The 26,856-nt window shown below is 37.1% G+C and overlaps 1 protein-coding gene across 4 annotated transcripts in view; it reads left to right on the top strand.

The window, feature by feature from the left end:
- The window catches only part of LOC150102523 (uncharacterized), a 260,758-nt gene that overhangs the window by 95,322 nt on the left and 138,580 nt on the right, over positions 1-26,856 (top strand). For all 4 annotated transcript variants that reach the window (XM_090399321.1, XM_090399318.1, XM_090399320.1 and 1 more), the window contains one exon: positions 10,708-10,882. In XM_090399321.1, the coding sequence (XP_090255447.1) occupies positions 10,708-10,882 (175 nt within the window). The remainder of the gene's footprint in view (positions 1-10,707; positions 10,883-26,856) is intronic.

Below are 26,856 nucleotides of genomic sequence, written 5' to 3'. Positions count from 1 at the left end.
GTGGATGGTCTTTGAAGATTTAATGGCCACTCGTATTCCATGCGGCTTGAGGAGTCTGGCAATCTTATTGGAAGCTGTCCCCATATATGGAATTACGATAGTGAAATTATAATGTATATCCTCAGGCTGTCTTTGTAGGGGTCACAGAAAAGTATCTTGTGGATCAGTTTTCTAGGATAACCATTCTTTGTAAGGTTATTTGATATTAGGGATAGTTCATCTTTGAGGTCTTTATCATCTGTCGTAATGAGAGAAGCCCTATTTTTTAGCATGTGTACAATGCTAAGTTTCTGAGAAATGTGGTGTGAAGAAGTGAAGTGCAGGAATCGTCCTGTATTGGTTGGTTTGCGATAGGCTGCAAGGCTGATGCGTCCATCTGTTTGTTTCTTGCTTAGAAACTCGAACAGATCCTTTTCAGTGTTTTTCCAAACAATAAAAATGTCATCCACATATCTCCACCACACTGCAGGTTTAAGGTCCAATTGAGATAAAATTTTACTCTCAAATTTCTCCATGAAGAGATCCGCACAAGGTGGTGAAAGAGGGCTTCCCATTGCAAGGCCTGATAATTATTGATAAATAGTTTTATTCCATAGGAAAAAGTTGGATTTTAAACAATGATGGAACAGAGAAGTTATGTCTTGTGGGAAGAGGCTTCTTAAAATGTCGATTACTTCCTCTACTGGAATGTTGGTGAATAAAGATGTAACATCTAGGCTTGCCAGAAGATCTGTATTGGAGATCGAGATGTTGCTTAATTTCTCCACGAAATGTTGTGAGTTACATATGTAAATATCCGAATTGCGGATGTGTCCCTGCATCAGCTTTACAGTCTATTGCAAACCAACCAATACGGGTCGATTCTTGCACTTCACTTCCTCACACCACATTTCTCAGAAACTTAGCATTGTACACATGCTAAAAAATAGGGCTTCTCTCGTTACGACAGTTGATAAAGACCTTAAAGATGAACTATCCCTAATATCAAATAACCTTACAAAGAATGGTTATCCTAGAAAATTGATCCACAAGATACTTTTCTGTGACCCCCCCCCCCCACACAAAGACAGCCTGAAGATATACATTATGATTTCACTATTGTAATTCCATATATGGGGACAGTTTCCAATAAGATTGCCAGGCTCCTCAAGCCACATGGAATATGAGTGGCCTTTAAACCTTCAAAGACCATCTGCCAATTCTTAAGATCTCCAAAAGACAGTCATCCTTTTTACAAATATGCTGGAGTCTACAACATCCCCTGATCGTGCGGCTTGAACTATATTGGCCAGACTTCTAGAAGTTTTGAAATCAGGAAAACAGAACACATAGGAGATGTAAACAATAATAGAGAAGACAAAATCGGGGTTAGCCCTTTCATTTTCTAGGACAAACTATACCATAGAATGGGACAAAAGCTCCATGCCCTACTTAGAGAAGGATTTTCACTCCCGAATGATAAAAGAAGCCACAACAGTTATTTGCTCAAAACAAAACCTAAATAGAAACCAAGGATTAATTCTGCCTGAGATCTGGAAGACCCTCATTAGATCTTTAAACTTGCCAGAATTAAATTTTGCTACAAATTATAGAACGTTCCTACATAACAACAAGTGAGATCATACATGCTCTATGCATGTGATGTACATGTTCTGTTTTTGTAAAAATGCAATTGTATTCGATCCATTTACAGTTTTAGCATTTACGTGGTATTACATCTATATATGTTTTACCCTGATGAAGCCAACAGCTATAGTTGGTGAAACTAGTTGATATAACTTAGTTTGAAAATAAACCTGACCTATAAACCCAAATAGAAGTCAATCTTTCCTATAATTCTTGTGGTCAAAAATAACCGAATAATACTTGTGGTATAAACCTAACCTATTTTTATGGATGTGGAACACAATGAAATATATATGAACATACCCACATACATATGTTTCACTTTAAACAGTATGAAAGGCAGGGTCCTAACTGGCACCCTCTATAGGTGTGGTGATGGAAACTTACTAAAGGTCTCAAAATAACAGTCTCGTATTTTAAGTAAGGTGAGGCAGCTGAATTTCAGTAACAGACCTTGCCATGAATATGAATGACGTGATCCAGTGTGGAAAAACCTCTTGGTTATATAGGAACAGGTATAAATCAAAGAGATTATTCCTTGAATCCTCTGCAACATTCATCTAATCTGAACAAATTTGACTGCCTGACTTTAATTAAAATATGGGATACCATAATTTTGAGACCTTTCCCATATGACACCAATCCCGTAAACAGTGCCAATTAGGAGTGTATGATCCTACCTTTCATAATCATCTGTGTTTGCTTCTTATTAGTGTACCTGTGTGCATATGCTTAATTATATTCTTTATGCCCATAAAGATGCTGTAGTGAATGCAAAATATTGGCATAGTAATCTATTAGCTAAATAAAATTTAGTTAGTAATTATCTCTGGATGTGTTTCTATATGTTCTCCAGGAGATACATAGATATTTACTGATGGTGCAAAAGAATAGGCAAGGTAATCATGAAGACCAATAGTTGAGAAATCATGAAAATATAACAGGGATCTGTATTTAAGTGTTGTAATCTGGAAAAGACATGGTCTGTCCATATTTGGAGATGTAAATATTTACAATAGAAAAACTGTTCAAATGTTACAATTATATGACATAAATGGGCTGATATATTCATCAATACATAGTCCATATTCAAGTCAGATTTGAAGAAATCAGAAAGATGGTGTGATGTAAAATGCATTGTGAGAGAAAGGGTACACACTGAGATTTATCTGTATGGATCATGTTTTGATTAAAAGTGGTATCGAGTCTGATATCTGGAATGAGTTCTTGGTCCATTGTTTTACAGCCTTTACATTAATGACGTTGGGAAGGATTTAACAGGAGATGTAAATATTTACTGATGACGTAAAGATAGGCACAGTAATAATGAATGCAATTAACATGCAGCACTTACAGAATGATTTGAATAAATTGAAATTGTGTGCATGTGAAAATGGCTGTCATTTCAACGTTAGTAAATGTAAATTATTGCACTTTGGCATAATGAGATATTATCCAATGTCATATTATATTGGCAGGATTATGCTGGTAGAAACTGACCAGTCTAGAGATCTTGGAGTTTTAGTAGTAGATAGGAGGTTTAAGTTCAGGGGCCATATATATAAAGATTGCAAGTACAACTCGGAAAATAATTGTAATGCTGAAATGAAGCTTAACATGCATGAATAAGGACATCAGTTTGCCTCTTTACATGGCTTTAATATAACTTCATCTGGAGTACTGAATGCATATTTGGTTTCCAAGGTGATGCAGATAAGTGGGAGGGGGGAGTTCAAAGAACAGTGTTAAAGAAGATATCAGGACTGTGAAATGCAGATTATGAGGAAAGAGAGAGAGAGGGGGGGGGGGAGAGAGAGTGAAAATTTGCGAGGTGTGCAAACAGGAGAAGAGTGATTATGATGAAACCCACAAACTTCTAGAAGTGTTAAATGAGTAGAAAGGCTTATGTGTTGGCAGTACATGTCAATTTATTTAACAGTATTGATTCATAACACAAAATAATAAGAAAATAGTTAATATTTATTAGCTGATATTTTGCTTGTATTATATTCAGTATAGTTCGCCCACCGATTAGAGGTCCCTCGACACTTCTGCGCATGTCAGAAAAAGGAGAATCCATTCCGATAATAGGGTAATCAGTCTGTCTTCTGGGATGTAATAATAAACAAACTGAGTTTGTTTATTATTACAGGTCAGAAAATTTAGCTTTTCTTTTACGAACATTACTGTTTTTAAAGTGTAACTATTTTGCTTGTATAACAGTTGGAAAAATGTACGTAGAGTATTAATAAAATTAAAAAAGGTATAGCATAAAACAAAAATGTAACTAAGTTTATTTTTAAAAAAGTTTTCTATAAAATAAAAATAATTATACAGAAAAACAGAAATTATTTCAAATGAACTTAGATATTCTAAACTTACAGTTGAGAGAACTGAGACACTTTAATGTCCTAAACTGATTAATTATTTATGACTTGCTGTGACTCTCAATAGCAAGGAAAAAAAAATGTTGGAAAAAATACCATTGTCAGATTCTTTTAATCTTCAGTCATCTGAATCGGTGTCTGAATCGCCATCACTTTCACTTAAACTGATCACCAAAGGTTCGCACAATTCTTTGATAATTCCGTCTCTATCCCAATATATATTTTCCAATGAGGTTACATGAGAGCAATAATTTTCCCTAGTTTTGAACAGTAGTACTCTCAATCGCCTGTTCTGAAAGCTTAAAAAGTTTCGACATGTCAATATCTCCAGTTACGTTGCAATGGCGAATGAAACTTTCCGCTTCTGCCCAAACATACCCAATAGCATTAATATCACAATGATATGGTGGTAGCCTCAAAGCTAGAAATCCATGCTCTTTGAGCATCGTGTCGAATTTAAATAGTTTAGTTGTGGGCGAGTTTCTTTTGACAAAATTAAGCAATTTCATTTTTCGCATATCTGGGGAATGAGAAATGTTATTTGCAGAGAGCCAATCCGTAAGAACTTGCTTCTTATTCGACCAATTTGGAACTTTGTTTAATCGAATAGAGTGATATGAAGCGTTATCAATTATAACAACATCATTTTTAGGAAGGTTTGGAATCAGTTTTTCTTCTGCCCACTTTTCGAAGATCGTAGAATTCATTTGCCCATGGTAATCTCCAATAGTTGAATTGGCTTTGTATAGTAAGTTTGAATTCGCTATAAAACCCATTTCTCCACCCGCACACAAAATTATTATGCACTGCGAGGCATTTCCCGGTTTGTAGCACTCCACATTCTTCTTTAGACTGCCAACATTTTCCATAAGTTAAATTACTATCAATCCAACTTTCATCTAGATACACAATCGGTCTTTTCTCCTCCCTGAAACATCTTATTGCTCTCGTATACTGCGTTCTACATAAAACAGTGTCACTTCGCTCGATGATAAGTTTTCTTTTATTCTGGGACTTTTTAAAATAAAATCCGATTTCATGAAGTATTTTCCTTAAAGTTTCTCTTTTCAAAGAAAATTAATTTTTTCTTTAAGCACAGGAATCAATTTCGGAACAGTTGGCACTCTTTTCTCGAACACGTAAAAATCGTGAATAGTTCTTCTTATAATGTCAACATCAAAATCGTTCAAAGCTACGGTTTCGATGGTTTTCTTTCTCTGGCGCTTTTTTTTAGGAGATTTAAATTTTGGCTTACCTTCACCTACGAATTCTTTTAACAGTCGACCCCGATATGCCTGCAATTGCACTTGCACGTTTTATGACTTGAGAAAGGGGAACAAGAAGACGGCCTTCTGACAATTCTTTTTCGCAGAATGTCAGCACATTATTCAATATTCTTTTGTAAGAGCTACTGAAACTTGTAACAATAGAACTTGTTGACTGTACTAGATCCATCATACAAATTAATAATAAAAAAATAATGCAAAAAAGGAACAACAAAAATAGCTAGTACCTAGTACAGCGACAGACAAGAAAGCACATGATCTCGCATGTTGGTGACCAATTCGTACATCCTTCATTTCTTTCTCCCCTTCAGCATGAGTCGACTATTCTTGGCACCAAGCCAAGAAGGGATCTATAAATGGTGGGCAAACTATATCTTAAGAGCATAAGAACAGTTTGTCACTGTAGTTTAAAAAAATTGTAATGAACAACATTACAATTTTTTGTAATATTGTCCATTACAAAATATGGTGCCAATTAGGAACTAAAGTCCTAATTGGCACCATAAATTAAGAGATAAAGAGAAAGAAAAAAGAAGTATTAATTTGATCTTATCAATTTTGAGGTTTGGAGTATGTTTTAAAGCTACTGCTGATTCCAAAAACAGTCTCTAACTTATGACTTCTGTTTAGCAGTTTTGTTTTATGGGAAAGGGTATGCAAGGCAGGTCAGCTAGACCCACCGGGCCATAATGGTAGTGCCAAAAAGTATTTTTATGTTCCCAAAGGCGAATGTCAATATTTTTTCTTGTCTGTCCATAGTAGGTCAGGTCACAAGAACAGGGCACTTCATATACTCCTGGTTATGATAAAGAAGGGAGTTTCTCCTTAGATGAACAGATGAGAGTTGCTAATTTTACATAAGGTTTAAATATGCTGCATAGCTGATATTTATTAAGCACTCCAGATATCTTTTCAGATGTGCTTTGAATGTATAGGATGCTAACAGTTTTGCTGTAGTCTTGTGTGATAGGCAATGGATGGGATTTCTGAGGAGTATTTAGTATTTTTTTCCTATCCTATGGGGGGTTATAGCCATTGGCTAAAAACGTGTGACACAAGTAAGTGAGTTCAGTTGTAAGAGCAGTTGTCATTGCAACAGATAGCTCTAGCTCTGTGAATTAGTATTTTTAGGATAGCATACTGTTGAGCTGGATGATAGTGTGAATGTTTGTGCAAATATCTCCCTGTATGTGTGGGTTTTCTATAAACAGAAAAAGGCAATGAACTATCAGGAAGCCATGTGATTGGTATATCTAGAAAGGACAGACAGTGATTAATTTCCTGTCCCATTGTGAAGTGGATTTTAGGTTTGTTGAAAGTTTATTTTTCGCTTGGTTAGAATATAATAAATTTAGTTTAATCCATTATCCAAGTGTGAGCAAACAAAGTTTGTGCCTGAAAGTATCTTCAGGACTGGGGTAAGGTTGTACAACACCAGGGCGACTCCTTGCAAAGTTGGAAAAGTTGGAGCAAGCTACCAACACTCCTATCTCAGTATCTCCCATAATGCAAAACACATCTCCTTGCGGATATGTCTAATGTTATGCATTAAGGGAAGGGCCACTACCTAGACTAGTTTCGACCTTTATTGAGGTCTCTTCAGTGGGAGCCAGGCCAAAGTGGAGATACCAGCCAGAAGCATTAACAAGGTCATCTCTACCTATAAGAGTTGCCAAATGGTGTGCCATCTTTTTAATAAATTACTCTGGATTTAGAGAAAGATGTTGAAAGTTTATTTTTCACTTGGTTAGAATATAATAAATTTAGTTTAATCCTTAAACTAAATTTAACTAAATTAAACCAGATTAACTAGATTAAACTAAATTTATTATATGGATTTTAGGTTGTTGGCTGTATAAATGCTCTAAAAATGTATCCAATGTGTCTGGACCATGTGACCAAATAGCAAACACATCATCAACATAGTGTAGCCAAACCACTAGTTTGAGAGTGGCTGTATTCAAAGCCAGGTTTTCTCTGTGTTCTATGTAGAAATTTGAAAGGGTGGAGCTCATTGCTTTAATCAGTAGCAGTTTTAAAACATACTCCAGACCTCAACACGTATAGCTGTTTTAATTTACAAAACTCTGAGACACAGTCATTTTAAGATCAAATTAGTAGTTGTTTTCTATCTCTTTATCCAACAATTGATGGTGCCAATTAGGACTTGAGTACAATATGTTTTTAAACATTGCAATTTTTTCTACTATTGATAAATTTAGTTTAATCCTTTATCCAAGTGTGAGCAAACAAAGTTTGCACCTGAAAGTATCTTCGGGACTGGGGTAAGGTGGTACAACACCAGGGCAACTCGTTGCAAAGGTGGAGCAAGCTACCAACACTCCTGTCTCAGTATCTCCTATAATGCAAAACACATCTCCTTGTGGATATGTCTAATGTTATGCATTAAGGGAAGGGCCACTACCCAGACTAGTTTAGACCTTTATTGAGGTCTCTTCAGGGAGCCAAGCCCAAGCCGAGATACCAGGCAGAAGCATTCGCAGGTCATCTCTACCTATAGGAGTTGCCAAATAGTGTGCTACCCTTTTTTAATAAATTACGCTGGATTTAGAGAAAGATGTTGAAAGTTTATTTTTCACTTGGTTAGAGTATAATAAATTTAGTTTAATCCTTTATCCAAGTGTCCAAGTGAGGTCTCTTCACTGGGGCTTGGCTCCCACTGAAGAGACCTCAATAAAGGTCGAAATTAGCCTGGGTAGTGGCCCTTCCCTTAATGCATAACATTAGACATATCCGCAAGGAGATGTGTTTTGCATTATAGGAGATACTGAGACAGGAGTGTTGGTATCTTGCTCCACCTTTGCAACGAGTTGCCCTGGTGTTGTACACCTTACCCCAGTCCTGAAGATACTTTCAGGTGCAAACTTTGTTTGCTCACAGGATTAAACTAAATTTATTTTACTCTAACCAAGTGAAAAATAAACTTTCAACATCTTTCTCTAAATCCAGCGTAATTTATTAAAAAAGGGTAGCACACTATTTGGCAACTCCTATAGGTAGAGATGACCTGCGAATGCTTCTGCCTGGTATCTCAGCTTGGGCTTGGGCTTGGCTCCCTGAAGAGACCTCAATAAAGGTCTAAACTAGTCTGGGTAGTGGCCCTTCCCTTAATGCATAACATTAGACATATCCGCAAGGAGACGTGTTTTGCATTATAGGAGATACTGAGACTTTGCATTATAGGAGATACTGAGACAGGAGTGTTGGTATCTTGCTCCACCTTTGCAACAAGTTTCCCTGGTTGGTGTTGTACCACCTTACCCCAGTCCTGAAGATACTTTCAGGTGCAAACTTTGTTTGCTCACACTTGGATAAAGGATTAAACTAAATTTATTATACTCTAACCAAGTGAAAATAAACTTTCAACATAGTTCCACTATTATACCAAATTGTTTCCTGTACTGTGACAAACTGTTCTTGTACTCTGAAGATGCTTGGTATAGTACCAACAAAATATCAGCTAATAAGTTAATAAATATTAATTGTTTTCTTATTATTCTGTGTTGTGATAAAAGGGTCATACCAATAGATAGAATTTTTCATTTTATGGAGGGTGGGAAAGGATAAGAAGACATGCATGGAAGTTGAGAATTAATGCAGTCAAACAGATGAGAGCTAGTTTTTTTTCATAGAGCGGTGTGTGTGTGTGACTGGAATGTCTTGCCTTTAGAGGTTGCAAGTACAGATAGTGTGAGTGAATTCAAGAAAGGGTATAATGTGGTGGCATGAGTGATATGAGTCCTTCCTTAATTGGCCCCTGGTTACCTGGATGTCTCTTGTAATAATAATAATAATATCAAAATTTGATATGATAATCACAGGCTCTTTACTTTATTCAAGTGATGTTATTCTCGTAAATAAATGCATTACAAGTTTGTGACATTCCTTAACTAACATCACTGCTATACAAATTTGGTATGAAAATTACGAACAAAAATTGCATGAAAGGATGGAAGCATTGCTGAGAAAGAACATAAAAAATGTCAGTCTCATTCTGATGAGGAGACCTATAGAACAAGAAAACCTTTTAGCTATTTAGGCAGTTTTTTGTGAAGTCTGCAAAGTAAATATGGAAATAGACCACATAATAAGCAAAACTGGTATGGCGGCGAGTCAACTGAATAAATTCATATGGCATAAGAGAAATTAAGTCTCAGTAGCTCAGGCAGTATAGATGAAGCCCATTTGGTCAGAATGGCCTGGGTTTGATTCCCATCCATGATGCGAGGAACCTTTATCAAGTCTTTTTGACTAAAGGTGAGTTAGCTGGTCTCATATGGAGGTGGAGGGCTTTTTGGCTTGGAAATCCAGGTTTTTCATCTCTCTCAAAACTGGCAATCTGGCCCCATGAACACACACTAGAGTCATAAAATACTTACCTGGCAAGAAAGGCAATGGGAAACCATCTTGTTCCATAATCATTTCTCTGGTTAAGTAGCATACTGCTATCCTACTAACCAATAGTTTGATAAGGACTATACAACAAAAAAATAGAGAAATGAGTCATAATACTAAACCATCTGTATACGGTTCAAGTTCAATATATGGATCTGAGCACTGGATTAGAAATAAAACATTTCATCAAAGACTACAGACAAGAAATGAGAATTGTGAATTTTGCCTTTGATGCCATCTGTTCATGCCCCTTATTTTTCTCACAACTCATGTTTTGTGTCTTTGATCAGTTGTTTCATTTCTTATCCATTTGGCTAATTTCTGTCTTATTCCATATAAATTTATTAGACTCTTTCGACATTCTAGTTTTGCTGATGCAATTCTCTGTTTTCATATTTAATTTGTAGCTTCACTAAATTCTGTGCTTAAATAGCTGAAATAATTTACTTGATTCATAGGTTCTCTATTCAGAATTCAGGTGATATTTTCAATATTTTTATTGATTTTTATAGTTTTTCTTTCCAGATTTTTACTGCACTTATTCAGTTTAGTTAAGAATCCTGATGACTATTACTAGATTTGAGTATGAAATCATCTGCATAAAATATAAATCTGAGATTAATACCTCTGATTTCCTTCCTAATGTGATCCACATAGATAAATAATAAGATAAGTTGGGGATGGCATGTGTATCTTAAATCTGATTTTACCATCTTCTCACACCACCTTTAATTCTGACTACTGACTTATAATATAAATATAGGCAGTCCACTGCTTTGTATAATCCTGTTTATGTCAAATAACTAGCATTTTGAACATGAATCAAAACATTCCAAAGTGATAGATTTTACTAATGTTTGTATAATTACTCAGAAGATTTACTGACTATATAACCATCCATCATGATGGATTATCATTGTGGTAATTATGATCATTGTTATGAAGTTTTTTTTTAATTAAATTAAAAAGTACTTTATTTTTTTAACATACAGGTGGAAAGAAAAATGTCTTAGTTATCAAGAAAGAATTGAAAAGAAGGTTGTGGAATTGCAAAAGGTGGAAGAAGAAAAAGATGCCTTAGTAGAAAAATTGAGTATGTTGGAGGATGAACTTCACTGCAGTCAGTTAGAAAACCGCAGGCTAAAACAGGAACGGGAGCTTGCAGAGGTATGTATGATCAAAACTTAAATTTCATACCATAGAGACACAACTTCCTCTCCTCCCTCCCTCCCTCCCCCAAAGGTTACTGGTTATAAAATTAAAATTTCAGGTTCTTCATAAAGAACACATCACTCTTATCTGAAACACTTACATTATTTTATGCCACCTCCCTTCAGTCTGAAGATTTCCTTAGGACAAGACAAATTAACAGCAACCTAGTTTATAGATCAGATTGTCAGGAAAGTTTCAGTATTGGAAAAATTAATTGCATAGAATTTTTCAAGTAGTTACTTAAATGTTTCTCATTTCTCTTACAGATGAATTTTTTTTTTCAATTCCAAGGAATGAATTACTTTGTAGAATCATATCATTTATTGGAATATGAAAATGTTCATCATGCTTCACTGGATTTGATTGTTTGCTAAGTAGTGTTGTTCAGTTATCTACCCATCTATGGTCTATCCATGGGAAGCTGATAAATTTGCATACGAACACTAATTAATTTAAAATAAATTAAAATTTTCACATTTTATCCTTGGGAATTAATTTTTTGTGTGTCACATAAGAGTAAGTGATAGTGTTGAATGTGGGTGTGTAGAAGTATGCTACAGCTGTGTTTGTGTGTGCTGCATGCTAGAAAGTAATGACTGATCCACACACTCACTTATTCACTACAAGAACGCATCTTTAAATGCTGACACTCAGAAATCATATCCTTAAATAGCATAATTGTTTGCTTGATTCACTTCCAATTAGCCATCTAAATAAAATATCTTCATTAAATAACTAAACATACCATGAAAGCAAGATGTTACTACCATATAATCAGCAATAAACAGAACTATTGTTATATGAAGAGATAAAGACTGCATCTAAGGAGGTCAAAGGATCCACAAGCATTGTGTGATTGTAAAGTTCATTTCATAGTGTGGCAAGTTTATTATTTTAATTATGCTGTGAAGAGAATAGAAATTATAAAGTTTCTTCATCTTTATGGCTTGAACATATAAATAATGTCACTCTCTTATTATTAAGGGAGACCTCCAGGGAGTTAGGGACTCATCAAGGGAGGCCACATATCACCTGAACCAACTTCATACCTTTCTCAAATTCATTCACACTACCTGCAGTTACCACCTCCAAAGGTAATCCATTCCAATCACACACCACTTGAAGAGATCAAAATTTAGTTTTCATCTTCTTCTTGACTGTATTCATTATCAACTTTCATGGATGCTCTCTCTTCTCCTCACCCTCTGTGAAATGGAAAATTCCATCTGTACACCCCATTCACATGTATGTAAGTTTCGATCATATCTCCGCCTGTTTGCTAGTATCTGCAGTCCACAAATTCTCCGTCAGTCTTCATAATGTCTATTCCACACTCCCAATATGATCTTTCAAAACTCTCCTTTGCATTTGCTCACTTCACTGTATCAGTATCACCACGAAAACTAGAAGACCAGAACTGCATACAATAGTCCAAGTGAAGTCATATCAAGGCCATGTAAAGAGGCAAAATAATTTCCTTATCCTAACATGTCAAGATCTTTTCTATATGGTCCTTCAGCTTCAATTTGCTATCTATTATAACTCCAAGATCCATAACCTAATCATATTCTTGTATCATAATCCTACCAATATAATATGACATTGAATATCTCATCACACCAAAATGCATAACTTCACATTTACTGTTTTCACATTCTCATAATTCCAGTGTGTTCATTCTGCAATTACTGCATATCACCTACATTCCTGATTACCCTGCCTATCTTTTATATCATCAGCAATTAGTTGTATGCCTTCTGTCAAAATTCTCGATGTCATTAATGTAAGGATTGAATAACAATAGACCAAGTATTGATTCTTGTGGTACACCACTGGTGGTCACCTTAAAGCTTCCAATCTCCCATATACCTCTTCTTTATATCTGTCAATCAGCCATTCTTTTATCCATGCTAATATTTTATAATCCAATCCCATATTCTGTAATTTATGCACAGTTATCATACTGTAGTCTGTCAAAAGCCTTAGCTAAGTCCAAATGCATCATGATGTATCCATTCCCCTTGTCTAACTAAGCAGTATCATTATAAAACATGAGCAAGTTTCTTAAACATGACCTTCCCTTAGTAAACCCATGCTATTCATTACTCATAAATTCTCTATGAACCCATTTCTGTATGCATGCTCTTACCAGCTATTCCAAAACTTCATCACCACTCCAGAGATGCTGATAGATCGATAGTTAGATAAATCAGTCTTTGTACCACCTTTTTTTTTTTTTTTTTTTTTTTTTTTTTTTTTTTTTTTTTTTTTTTTTTTAATGGAATTATCATACATTCATTCCACTCCTGTGGAATCTTCCATTTTCTGAGACTCTAGTCATATAGCCTGGTCAAAGGGACAGCCAGTTCATCTGAACACTCTCTTAGCATACCCTGCTAATATCTTATCAGTTCTTATTGCTGAAATTCTTATTCAGTTTGTGCAACAGCTCTAGTACCTCCTGCTCATACACCTGAATTTCTTCATCCAGTGAAGAGGTAGTAGTGAGCTCAGTGTTCGTACACCAGGTTTTGTAGCTTTTAGCAAAATAAGCACTCATTAGTTAAAAAATCTTTTGTGCAAGTCACCCACATTCCATCTGCATTATTCTTTCATATTCATTCCTTTTTTGTTTTAATTGCAGTTTAATGGTAGAATTCTTTTTAGTTGTCTAGCTTGCAGAGCCAGTTTCTTTTCCTACTCAACTTTCTATACAATAGCTTTTTAGCTCTTCTGGCCTACTCCTTCAAATTTTCATAACTGACATCATTCTTTTCGGTACAGTTTTTCTTTCCACGTCATCTTTTTCTTAATAATGTCTTGTTTAATAAGTTGCACATCCGTTTCATACCTACCATATTTATTCTTCAAAGTCTACAGACACATTCTAATATTGCATCAGTTAAGTATTTTTAAATGCTTCCCATGCACTGCCTATATACTCCCCATCCAGTGACCAATACCATGGGTCAGAACCTGGTATACTCCTCAGTTGGTCATAATTTTCTGCTTTGTAGCTTAGCATGAGACATTCCTAAACTTCGCTACTTTCTAATTGGAGGCAGAACAGTCACATCTTTTATTGAAACACCATCTGACAGCCTCCATAGCTCAGTCAGTTTCGACAGTGCCCTCTGGTTGGAAAGACCTGGTTTTGAATCCCATCTAGGATGCGACAAACTTTTATCAGTGCTTTTCAGCTGAAGGTGAGTTAGTCAGTCTCATACAGAGGTGGTAGGGTTTTTCATCCCAGAGAGCAAGCAAACTGGCCATTAGAATACACATAATTTCACTGGCCTCATAGCTGAGTTGCTTTGGCCATAAATCTAAATAAACCAAACAAAAACCCTCTGACACACTTTAACCTTGAGTTCTTTCTATGACATGCTGCTTGAGGAAGTTGTCTCTCAAAAGCTCAAGAAATTCGGTTTCATTCCTCTCGTGAGATGTTTACTGCCAACTAATCAGTGTTCGAATAATTAAAGTTTTCCCCATAATGATTACTTGTTTTGCATTCATCATCTTTATTTGTTAATGTATTTCTTTTTCACTAGTAACTGATCCATTAGGTTTGTAACAACACCCCACTATGTATTTGATCTTGTTAGACTCCACCTTACTAGTACTAAATGGCTTCAAGCTCAGATTTCCAAAGTGCATTGGGTAACATTTACTAACTTTGAACTGAGAGCCATTTTCACTTGCTCACAGTTCCAGCTTATTCAAATCATTCTTCGAATACGGCACAAAAGTGGCATTCCTGATTATCCTGCATGCCTTTTAATTATAAGGAATAAGCTGTATGCTGCTGTAGTTGAGCATGTAACTCCCCCCCCCTCCTCTGATGATGTAATTGAATCTTTCACTCTTTGAGTTTTTTCTACATTCATTGCAAATCCTTCCCACTGTCATTAATGTAAAGATTGAACAATGGTCCAAGGATTGAGACTCCTTGATTGTCGACTCCTTGGGAAACTCCAAGGAGTCGACAGACTCATTGAAGGAGGCCCTAACATCATGTCAAGAACAACTATTCAACATTCACACAGTATCTATCATACCTTGCCTTGAACTCATTCACGGTCGTAGCACCCACAACAGACTCTGGAAGCTTATTCCACTCATTCACCACTCTCCAAGTAAAAAACCTAGCTCTAACACCGTTGTCAACCATGCTCTTGCCCAGCTTCCATGCATGGCCCCTAGTCCTCCCACCGCCAGTTATATTTTCAAAAATATCTTCTGGATCAATCTTATAAAAACCCTTCAGTAATTTGAATGTCTCAATCATATCGCCCCTCCTTCGCCTATCGTCCAATTTCTGCAACCCACAAATCCTCAACCTATTCTCATAAGGTTCATTCCACAGACCTGCTATCATCTTGGTCACTCGTCTCTGGACCCTCTCCACTTCCTCCCCATCACAAAGAAACCCTGGTGCCCATAACTGGGCACAGAAGGGCACAGTATACCTTAACGTCACCTTAAATTTTGCAGACTCACATTCTCTCTACACTAGTTTTTGATATCTGTTAAGCAGCTATCCTCTTATCCAACCTATTAGTTTATATTCCAATCCCATATTTATGCAACAGCCTTCCATCCTGAATCCTGTCAGAAGCTTTAGCAAAGTCCAAAAGTAACATGGTGCATGGTGTAACCGTTTGCCTTGTCTAACTCAACTATGGCATTATTATAAAATGTAAGCAAGTTACTTTACTTCTCCTTAGTAAACCTACACTATTCATTGCAAATTACTCTCTCTCTCTGTCAACCCAATTCTGTATGTGATCTCATACCATTTTTACAAGATCTTCACCACTCCAGAGATACTGATAGGTGGATTAATTAGACAATAGGCTGAATTAGGCACATTAGTCTTTGCACCATGCTTGTGCAGTGCGATTATCACACATTATTTCCACTGCTATGGAAATAATGTGTGATTTGATTCTCAGCACAGCTTCCCTGTGCTGAGAATCAAATTACATAGCGTAAAGGAATGGCCATTTCAGCTGAACACTCTTTTAGCATCTCTGCTGATATCCAGTACCCATCACCAAATTCTTATGCAATTTGTGCAGCAGCTCTGGCACCTCCTTCTCATACACCTGAGTTTTTTTAGGAGTGAAATGGTAATAGTGAGTTGTGTTCCATACACCAGGTAAGGTTGTTTGCTTTCAGCAAAATGGGCACCTATTAATTGAATAATCTCTTCCGTATCTATTACCCACATATCATCTGTATTCGGTAGCGTTATTCTTTCATACTCATTCTTTCTTTTACTTGCAGCATAACATTAGAATCTTTTGGGTTGTCTTTAGCTAGCAGATCCAATTTCTTTTTCACATGTATCTAATGCACTGCAGATGTCATTCTCATCTAACAACCAATACTACAGGACAGAATCTGGCATACTCCTCAGTTGGTCATAATTTCCTGCTTTGTAGTTGAGCATGTAACCTTTCCTGATTGGGAAGGTTACATTAGCCACTTCCCAGGTCAGTATAGCATGATTTTATTGTCACCAACTGGAGGTAGAACAGTCTCATTTTTAAACGAACCCCCCCCTCTAATGATGTAATTGAATCTTTCACTCTTTGACTTTGAGTTTCTTCTACCACATGCTGCTTCAGGATGTTTCCAACAGCTCAGTAAATTTGATTTCATTCTTCTCATGAGATTCCACCACTACCCAATCAATTTTTTGATAATTAAAGTTACCTATGATGATTACTTATTTAGCAATCATCAGATGGATTTTTCAATTAATTTCATCTTCACCAGCAATGATCCACTGGGATTAACAACACCCAATCATGTATATTTGATCTTGTTGGACTGCACCTTTTTCCAGATAGCTTCAAAATCACTGCTGCATCAAAAATTACTACCAATATTGCAAATATAGCTTCCTACTCTAAATAGACCCAAATCATCTGATATCATTAGTGGCACACTCCTCTCTCTCTCTCTGCCATTCTTGTTTATTCTTCCTAAAAATACTGTATCCTTTACACTTGATAACAATTAGTATATCTTCCTTTGATAGTCAAGTCTCACTAACATCTATCTGAAGCCCCAACATATTCACCAATTAAGTATAAGTTCAATTTAATTTATGAAGCAAGACCAGTTTTCATGGGAGATATATATATATATACACACACACACACACACACACACACACACACACACACACATATATAGGAAGTTTTACTTTTGAAGTATAACAAGGTATGTTATACTTCACAAGAAATTATATTTTTGTTTTGTTTATCCAAGTGTGAGCAAACAAAGTTTGTATCTGCATATGTACAAGTTGTGAAGTTACTTTACATACAAACTTTGTTTGCTTGAGTAAAGGATTAAAAATAAGAATATATCTTGTCAGGTGTAATATACTTTGTAACCCAGCCAGTAAATGCTCTACTAGTATCTCTGATCTTCTCTCCTCAACCTGTGGGTTAGTGGGTAGCATGGGCTGTTGATAGTGGTCTTCTGTTTTGTATTATTAGTTTGTCTGGTAGCTTCATCCATTTTTGATATCATTCATGTATTTCGTTCTTGGTCTCCCTCTACCAGATCTTCCCTCCATCATTCCCTCACTCAAATTTGTAGTCCAGTCCAGTCTAAGTGTCTTCATAGATGTCCTATCACATTATTTCTCCTTTTTTTCTAATGTATGTCTCTTGTTTTCTTCTGCCTTTCTTAATATCTCTTCACCTGTACTCTTTCTATCTATCTATGCAGTCTTTAGCATTTGGCACCAACACCACATCTTGAATGCTAGAATCTTGATGTCTCTGATCCATGGAGGGCCACACTCCAAACAAAGCTTTTAATAAAGTGCTTCTTTGTTCTCAGTGACTTACTCTTTGATGTTAATAGTGTTCTGTTCTTGTTAAATGCATTTTTTGCTTGTGCTATTATTCTCACATCTCTTCCACTGCTCCCATCTGATATTATTAGACTTCCTAGGTAAGTAAATTCTTTTACTTGCATTAATCTTTTCCAATCTATTGTGATATTTATGATTTGCTCTCCATTCCTGATACTTTTCATTACCTTTGTTTTTTCTCATTGATTTTCATCTTGCATATTTCATTTAGGAGCTTATTCATATCTGCAAGTGATGAATAATTTCTCTGTCATTTGTCTGATTTGATGAATAATTTTTCAGTTATTTCTCTGTCATCTGCAAATCTTATTGTATTAAAAGTAGTGGTGAGAGTCCATACCCTTGTTTAACATCCTTTCTTATTTTACCTTCTTTCCCTTGTTTTCTTATGACTGATTTGATTTTTGTATAGTTGATAAATTAGTATTCTGTCATTGTAATCTTATCTTCAGATTTTTGAGGACTTTGAACATTATATTCCAGTCAATGTTTTCAAAAGCTTTTTCTATATGAATGAATGCTGTGAGTGGGTGTATTTATTTTAAGTGCTTTTTCTGTGATCTGGAGAGTTAGTATAGTTTCTCTTCTCTGTCTATTTCTTCTGAAGCTAAATTAATCATCAGGTAAGTGGTCTTCTATTTTTCTTTCAATATGGCAATAGCTAATTCTAGTTAGAATTTTAAGACTGTGGGGGTAATAGGCTTAACATTTGGTGATCTTTGCATCTTTGGGCTTTTTTGGAATTGCTAACATAATGCTCAAAATCTGTTAGGATTTCTCCAGTTGTGTATGTTTGCTGATCATTTTATGTAGTTCACATTTTGCTTACTTATCTAGTGCTTGTAGAATTTCTGCTGCTTTAGATTTTTAGTCTTATCAAAAGAGCCTTATCAAATTCTGACTTTAAGAGAAGTGGTTCTTTCTCATCTTTTAATACTTAGTTCTGCAGTGTATTGCACCCATCTCTGCATTATTTCATTGTCTTCAATTAGCATTTTTCAATTGGTACTCTTGATTATGCTCAGTGTCTTTATCCTTTCTCTGAATTGTTTTTGTATATTGTTTGCTCTTTCAGTGTTACTGCTACTCATGTTTTAATAACTAATATTTAAGGAATTGACAGCGTATACTGGAAATATAGATTAAATAAACTTTAATATACACTTTCCGATATTTCGGCGAACGTTACGTTGCCATCTTCTTGGGAACTTACTAAAAAGACACGTGCACACAAGTACTAATACAACAAATGAGACTGAGGCTAGGACGCTAGCGTTTTCCTAAAGTCTTGATGGTGCCCCCTGCCGGGCTATATTGGTAGTTCTTGGCCTTTGGGCTGAAGTTCTTTTGATAAAAGTTTCCCAAATTTGGGGCAGTTTCATGCATCCAAATTTGTTGAGGTTTGGCATGTTCCTAAGGGCCGAGGCTGATTCCATGAATAGTCTTTCATACTTGAACTTGCTGCGGTGTATTACTGTGGCTTTCTTCCATCTTATTCTGTGGCGAGTATCCAGAGCGTGGTCTGCAAGCCCAGAGTGGCTGTACTGGTGAAATCGGATGTAATCCTTGTGTTCTGAGATTCTGATATTTGCTGTCCTGCCTGTTTGGCCAAAGTAGGACAGTTTTCTCTTGGTTTTCTCAGTTTATAGAAAACCCACCCATACAGGCAGATACATTCACCAACAATCCCACCACCCCCCCCCTCACAACAATATGGAGTTATTAAAACATTATTCAACAGGGCAAAAATAATCTGTTCTAATGATCAAGCCCTAACCTCTGAACTAAATCACATCCGTGACACTTTCTCAGCCAACGGCTACCCCCTCCAAAAAATCCAAAAAATACTTAACCCAGTTATCCACAACCCACCACCCCCTCCCCTTCACAAAAAAGATTACTCTAAATCCATCACTATTCCCTACATCAGAGGTACCTCAGAAAAAATCAATAAAATCTTAAAAAAACGACTTGACCACTTGTTACAGACCACATAGAAAACTGGCATCCCTTATCCGCTCCACCAAAGACCAACCACTTCCCCTAGACCTACCTGGTGTATACCAGGTCCCTTGCAGCTGTAAACTGTCCTACTTTGGCCAAACAGGCAGGACAGCAAATATCAGAATCTCAGAACACAAGGATTACATCCGATTTCACCAGTACAGCCACTCTGGGCTTGCAGACCACGTTCTGGATACTCGCCACAGAATAAGATGGAAGAAAGCCACAGTAATACACCGCAGCAAGTTCAAGTATGAAAGACTATTCATGGAATCAGCCTCGGCCCTTAGGAACATGCCAAACCTCAACAAATTTGGATGCATGAAACTGCCCCAAATTTGGGAAACTTTTATCAAAAGAACTTCAGCCCAAAGGCCAAGAACTACCAATATAGCCCGCCAGGGGGCACCATCAGGACTTTAGGAAAACGCTAGCGTCCTAGCCTCAGTCTCATTTGTTGTATTAGTACTTGTGTGCACGTGTCTTTTTAGTAAGTTCCCAAGAAGATGGCAACGTAACGTTCGCCGAAATATCGGAAAGTGTATATTAAAGTTTATTTAATCTATATTTCCAGTATACGCTGTCAATTCCTTAAATATTAGTTATTATGTCTAACCAGTGTATAAGCCTCTCAACAAGAATAATGATCATCCACGGAGATCTCTTCGCACGCAAGGCCCGCCATTACGGCAAACTGAGGCTGAAATTATCCAGACAACTTAACCGTCTGGCATTCCTAAAACGCTGCCGGGATAATCATGTCATCCCGAACTGTGTTAAATTCAAACACCGCTTCATCTCACAGAAAGCTCTCCGTATTTACAACCGCACTAGCCAGGCATTACTTCGGGAACAAATTACCGCTACGTGCGGTTACCTAGCCGATATAAACAGCGTTATAGGATGCATTTGGATGCATGAAACTGCCCCAAATTTGGGAAACTTTTATCAAAAGAACTTCAGCCCAAAGGCCAAGAACTACCAATATAACCCGCCAGGGGGCACCATCAGGACTTTAGGAAAACGCTAGCGTCCTAGCCTCAGTCTCATTTGTTGTATTAGTACTTGTGTGCACGTGTCTTTTTAGTAAGTTCCCAAGAAGATGGCAACGTAACGTTATAGCAACGCTGGAAAACGAGCTTTCACATACTCTGCATCACGAGCTTTGGTCGGTCCTACATGACGTCTCGTGTACGGCAGCTAAAAAAGAATTTGAACGAGTACGAAGCCGACATATCAACAAGTTTGATAAATTAACAAAGAACTCGGCGTCGAAACTACAAACCAACACTGTTGTTAACCTATCGTCAGCTACCTTAAAGCCAGAAGCAATCCACGCTCTGTCACGTGGTCACAACTTCGCCATTGCTCCTAGGAAATTACCGGCCGAGGAATTAATGATTCAAATTGAATGCGGGATTCGCCACCTTCCAACCCACATTGCCAACGACATTAGATTGGATGTAGCCTGTGTTCTCAATAAAGCAAAACCTCCAAAATCCAACATATCCATTAGTGAATACAAGGCACTACAAGAATTGAAGAGAAACAAAAAAATAGTGATCACCAAAGCGGATAAGGGGAACGCCACTGTGGTACTCAATCTTAAAGACTACACAGGTAAGCTCAAGGCTTTATTATTAGATCGCTCCACTTACCTCCCCATTGATTACAATCCCACCAGCTCACAAATCAGAAAACTCCATAGGCTCCTTAAGAAGGTCACTTCTTGGCCTGTGGAGATTACCAACAGACTAAAACCCTATAACTCTAGACCCCCCCCGCATATATGGGCTCCCAAAAATACACAAAGAAAATGTGCCATTACGTCCCATAGTGGATGGCATTGATTCCCCCACTTACAAACTAGCCAAGCATTTAGCCAAAGCGCTCTCACACTATACTGGCAATACACCATCACACATAAAAAACTCAGCCCACTTCAAAGCCAGTATAGAAAACCTTACACTTCAACACAATGACATAATGGTCAGTTTTGATGTCTCCTCCCTATTCACGAATGTCCCTCTCAAAGAAACCTTAGAGCTAATCCAAGCTAAATTTCCTCCCGATATCTCAGCCCTATTTCAGTTTACAATGAACTCAGGCTATTTCGTTTGGCAGGAAAAACTCTACAAACAGATAGAGGGGACAGCCATGGGTTCACCACTTTCCCCACCCTTGGCCAACTTTTTCATGGAGATGTTTGAAGAGAAAGCCTTAAACTCAGCCCCACAAAAACCTACCATATGGCTTCGCTATGTTGATGATGTTTTTGCCATTTGGCCACATGGCCCGGATTCACTCCTCTCCTTCCTAACACACTTGAACAACCAACACCCTAGAATCAAATTCACCCTGGAAAAAGAGGAAAACAATAACCTCCCCTTCCTAGACACACTAGTCACCCGCCAACCTGATGGAACCTTGGTTTTCTCAGTTTATAGAAAACCCACCCATACAGGCAGATACATTCACCAACAATCCCACCCCCCCCCCCCTCACAACAATATGGAGTTATTAAAACATTATTCAACAGGGCAAAAATAATCTGTTCTAATGATCAAGCCCTAACCTCTGAACTAAATCACATCCGTGACACTTTCTCAGCCAACGGCTACCCCCTCCAAAAAATACTTAACCCAGTTATCCACAACCCACCACCCCCTCCCCTTCACAAAAAAGATTACTCTAAATCCATCACTATTCCCTACATCAGAGGTACCTCAGAAAAAATCAATAAAATCTTAAAAAAACATGACTTGACCACTTGTTACAGACCACATAGAAAACTGGCATCCCTTATCCGCTCCACCAAAGACCAACCACTTCCCCTAGACCTACCTGGTGTATACCAGGTCCCTTGCAGCTGTAAACTGTCCTACTTTGGCCAAACAGGCAGGACAGCAAATATCAGAATCTGAGAACACAAGGATTACATCCGATTTCACCAGTACAGCCACTCTGGGCTTGCAGACCACGCTCTGGATACTCGCCACAGAATAAGATGGAAGAAAGCCACAGTAATACACCGCAGCAAGTTCAAGTATGAAAGACTATTCATGGAATCAGCCTCGGCCCTTAGGAACATGCCAAACCTCAACAAATTTGGATGCATGAAACTGCCCCAAATTTGGGAAACTTTTATCAAAAGAACTTCAGCCCAAAGGCCAAGAACTACCAATATAGCCCGCCAGGGGGCACCATCAGGACTTTAGGAAAACGCTAGCGTCCTAGCCTCAGTCTCATTTATTGTATTAGTACTTGTGTGCACGTGTCTTATTAGTAAGTTCCCAAGAAGATGGCAACGTAACGTTCGCCGAAATATCGGAAAGTGTATATTAAAGTTTATTTAATCTATATTTCCAGTATACGCTGTCATTTCCTTAAATATTAGTTATTATGTCTAACCAGCGTATAAGCCTCTCAACAAAGCTACTCATGTTTATATCAATTACTTTGCATCTTTGTTCAATTCATTTTTCTTTTGTTTTCTTAGTTTCTTTGTTCACCATGTTTTTATATTTTCTATACTTTTTTTTTTGTGCTTTCTTCTTTGTGTCATTAGCTCTAATATTTTTCCAGTAATCTATGGCTTATATTGTAATTTTTCTTCTTTTCCAAAGTGTTTATCTGCAGCATTTATTTCTCTCTTTAGAGATTCCCACTTTTCATTAATGTGGCTTCGGAGAATTTATTAATTTGTCTGTTTCTTCTTTAAAGTCTTTATGACATTTAGATATATTTTTTTTATTTTAGATATATTCCATGTTTTGTGTGGTTTAATTATGCTTGATTTTTTCCAATTGTAAATGACTTGTCATGACTGGGGTATGGTCACTGTTCACATCTGCTCCAGGATAACTTTTACATATTTTCACCTTGTTATGATATATTTTTTGATGGTTATGTAGTCTAATTGATGTTGTTCTGTGTGACTGGTGCAATCCATGTGTACTTATCTTTTGGCTGTTGAAATAGTGTATATGATGTGATTAGGTTGTTGCTTTTGCAGAATTCTGTGAGACTTTCTCCTCTATCATTCTGTTTTCCAAGTCTGAATTTATCAATAATCTTCTCCCTCTCCAACAACTGCATTTCAGTCTCCCATCAACATCAAGTTTTCATGATCATTTACTCTCATTAGTACTTCTTCAGTCTGTTCATATACTTCTATTTCCTTTTCATGGTATCTTGTTGGCATGTATATTTGTATAAGTGCTAGGTCTCTTGGTTCTGCTTGAATCTTAATAATGATTATTCTTTCATGATATTCCAAAATGGTTTTAATATCTTATATCCTAATTTCTTATTTACCAGGAATCCAACACCTGTTGTCATTTGAACCCAAGCAAATCATTCTGTAATCTCCAGTCCAGAAATCTCCACTGTCTAGCCTGGCCATCTTACCTAACTCCAAGAATGTCAATGTTCATTCATCCATCTCAATTTCCATCTTTAAGTTTTTCTAGTTTTCCACATTGCTTCATGTTTCAAGTATCCATTCTGCAGCAGATATTTTGCTGAATGATGGCCTGAGAGGTCCTGTGATGATTTCCTCTCCTGCCTGGGGACAGCCCTCCAATTTTCAGGAGAGCTGGTTTCTTTTACTTGGTAATCCATTAGTTCAGCTTCCATTCTATGGAAGCTGAACTTACTTCGGGGTTTCCTGTTTCCTTCCACCTCACAGTGATGTAGCTATTAAAAACCTCCAAAGTCCATGCCTATGTTTGTCTGGTCTTGAACCTCTCAGTTATCCTTCTTCAGCCTTAATCCGGTACTGGTAGCATACTGGATTTATGGCAGCATTCAGTCACTCACCATGATAGTGCTGTCCAAGTTTTTTGAGGTTTTAAGTTGAGCAGAGCTGTTGTCTCTGTTCCTCCCCCATCTTGATAGCAACTGCTGCTATTGTTCCACAACTGCTTATTCATCAGAGGGACCTCTGCTTATGTTGTAGCTAACCTCCATATCTAGAAGCCATTCCACTATCTGCCACATGTGGATGTTACTAGTGGTAGTCAGCTCTGCCAATGGGATCTCTGATCTAGAGTATATAATAATATGGCAATATACTGCTTTATTACTAGTCTATAGAAAATATATGGCTTCTGCATTACTTTAACCTTGGCATTGTCCAGGGTCTGGTCTTCTCATAATATTGAGGCAGTTGGTGGGAAGTCAGCAGCTCTATATACAATTTTACCAGATTAAAACAAGAATATAATTTCCTGTCAAGTATAATATACAGGGTGTTCGGGATAAATTTGACATATTTATAATTAATTATATTTTTCTGTAAGTTACATGTATTAACACACACTTCTCTTCATTTAAAAGTTTGGACCCTTCTTCATTCATATACAAGATGTCAGAAAGGATGGATAGCTGGAACCCACCTGAATCATGGAAGAGAATAACTTGTATCATGATGATTCGTGCCCGCCATCAAAATAAGGATATTACGACTGCTGCCCAATGCTCCCTGAATACAGTAAAAACAATCAGGCATGAACTAGAGACTTGCAATGGTGACTACGAGGATGTAGCAAGAAGAAAGATCCCTAGCAGACGATCTGATTGCGTTCGTACAGCAGAATTCCTCGCAAATCTGCAGGAACAGGTATTGAAGAACCCTGGCATTGGAATTCGGGCTTTGTTCGTGGAGTTGCTAACTGTAGTCAAGCCTAGATAACAAGGGTAGCCAATGGTAGGCCGTATGTATGGCAGCAGGATTCGGCCCCTTGCCACACCTCTGGGAAAAGTCAAAAATGGTTGTCTGAAAATTTCTACGACTTCACCAGTCCAAATGTTTGGCCTCCAAACTCCCCAGACCTTAACCCCATGGATTATTTTGTATGGGGCGCAGTTGAAAAAGACACCAATCGCACTTCCAGTAATACAAAAGCCCAGTTAATGGATAAAATTAAAACAGTTTTTGCGGCCCTTCCCAGGGAGACTGTAGCATCAGCTTGTTCGAGGTTCCGAAGCAGAATTGAAGCTGTGATCGATGCTAATGGTGGTTATTTTGAGTAAATCTTGTTGATAGTATTGTAATTAACTCTGCCTGTAATGTTTTTTTGTCAATTCATTAAATTTAATAGATACAAAGAAGATTTTCTTTTTCCTTACGAAACTGTCAAATTTATCCCGAACACCCTGTATATATAATGCATTTATGACAAATATAAACAAAAGCCATTTTAGATCTAATTTTTATATTATGAGCGTGATCTATACAGATGCTGTAGCCTTACTTTACTTTTAAAGACATTGCCATTGTTCATTGGTTTCCCTGTAGTCCCCTTCTCTGCTGTGAATGTCATTCCAGGAGCCTTCTTGCAACTCTCTGGCTTACAAGTTGCATCTACTCCTCCTCTCCATGTAAGTCAAAGCCTTCCTCTCCTCCATCTTCCTGTGGTGGGGACCAATTCAGCACTCTCCAGGACCATTTCTCCTGTGACATCAGTTGACCATGTCCATTAATGTTCTAAACATATGATTTCTGATTTGCATTCAGTTTCCATCCTTCTCCCTATACATCAGGCTCTACTTGTCATTTGAATTATGATCTTCTTGGTTTCCTGTTGAATGTCTTTACTCCATAGCACACCATTCAGTTGCTTAATAGCATTAAGAGCTTGGTTGACACGGTCTTCTGTATCTTTGTCATATGTTCTTGACTTATGAATAATAGACCTTAAGTATTTGAAATACTCTACTACCTTGACTTTACCAACTAGACAATCTAGTTGGTAAAATTTACTTTTAGACCTCCTTTGCTGTAAATATCACCCATTTTCTTCATGTTAAAATATTCTGATTTCAATCAATTATCACATGATCTCATCAGCAAACAATAGTGAGTGAATGAATGAATGACACTATTTCCACTCTGTTTCCATAGCTTTACATGAAGCATTCCAGTTCGTCTAAAACTCGAGATGTAAGTGAAAAAATTCATCATAAAATATTAATAGCAGAATCACTTGCATTTAATATTTTTATTTATGAAATTTTCAGC

This window comes from Typopeltis vanoorti, chromosome 10 (genome assembly GCF_054136105.1).
Source record: "Typopeltis vanoorti isolate ZY-2024b chromosome 10, IOZ_Tvanoo_1.0, whole genome shotgun sequence".
NCBI classification, from domain to species: Eukaryota; Metazoa; Arthropoda; class Arachnida; order Uropygi; family Thelyphonidae; genus Typopeltis; species Typopeltis vanoorti.
The sequence above is the reverse complement of the archived record's forward strand: the minus strand, read 5'-3'. Positions and strand labels throughout refer to the sequence as shown.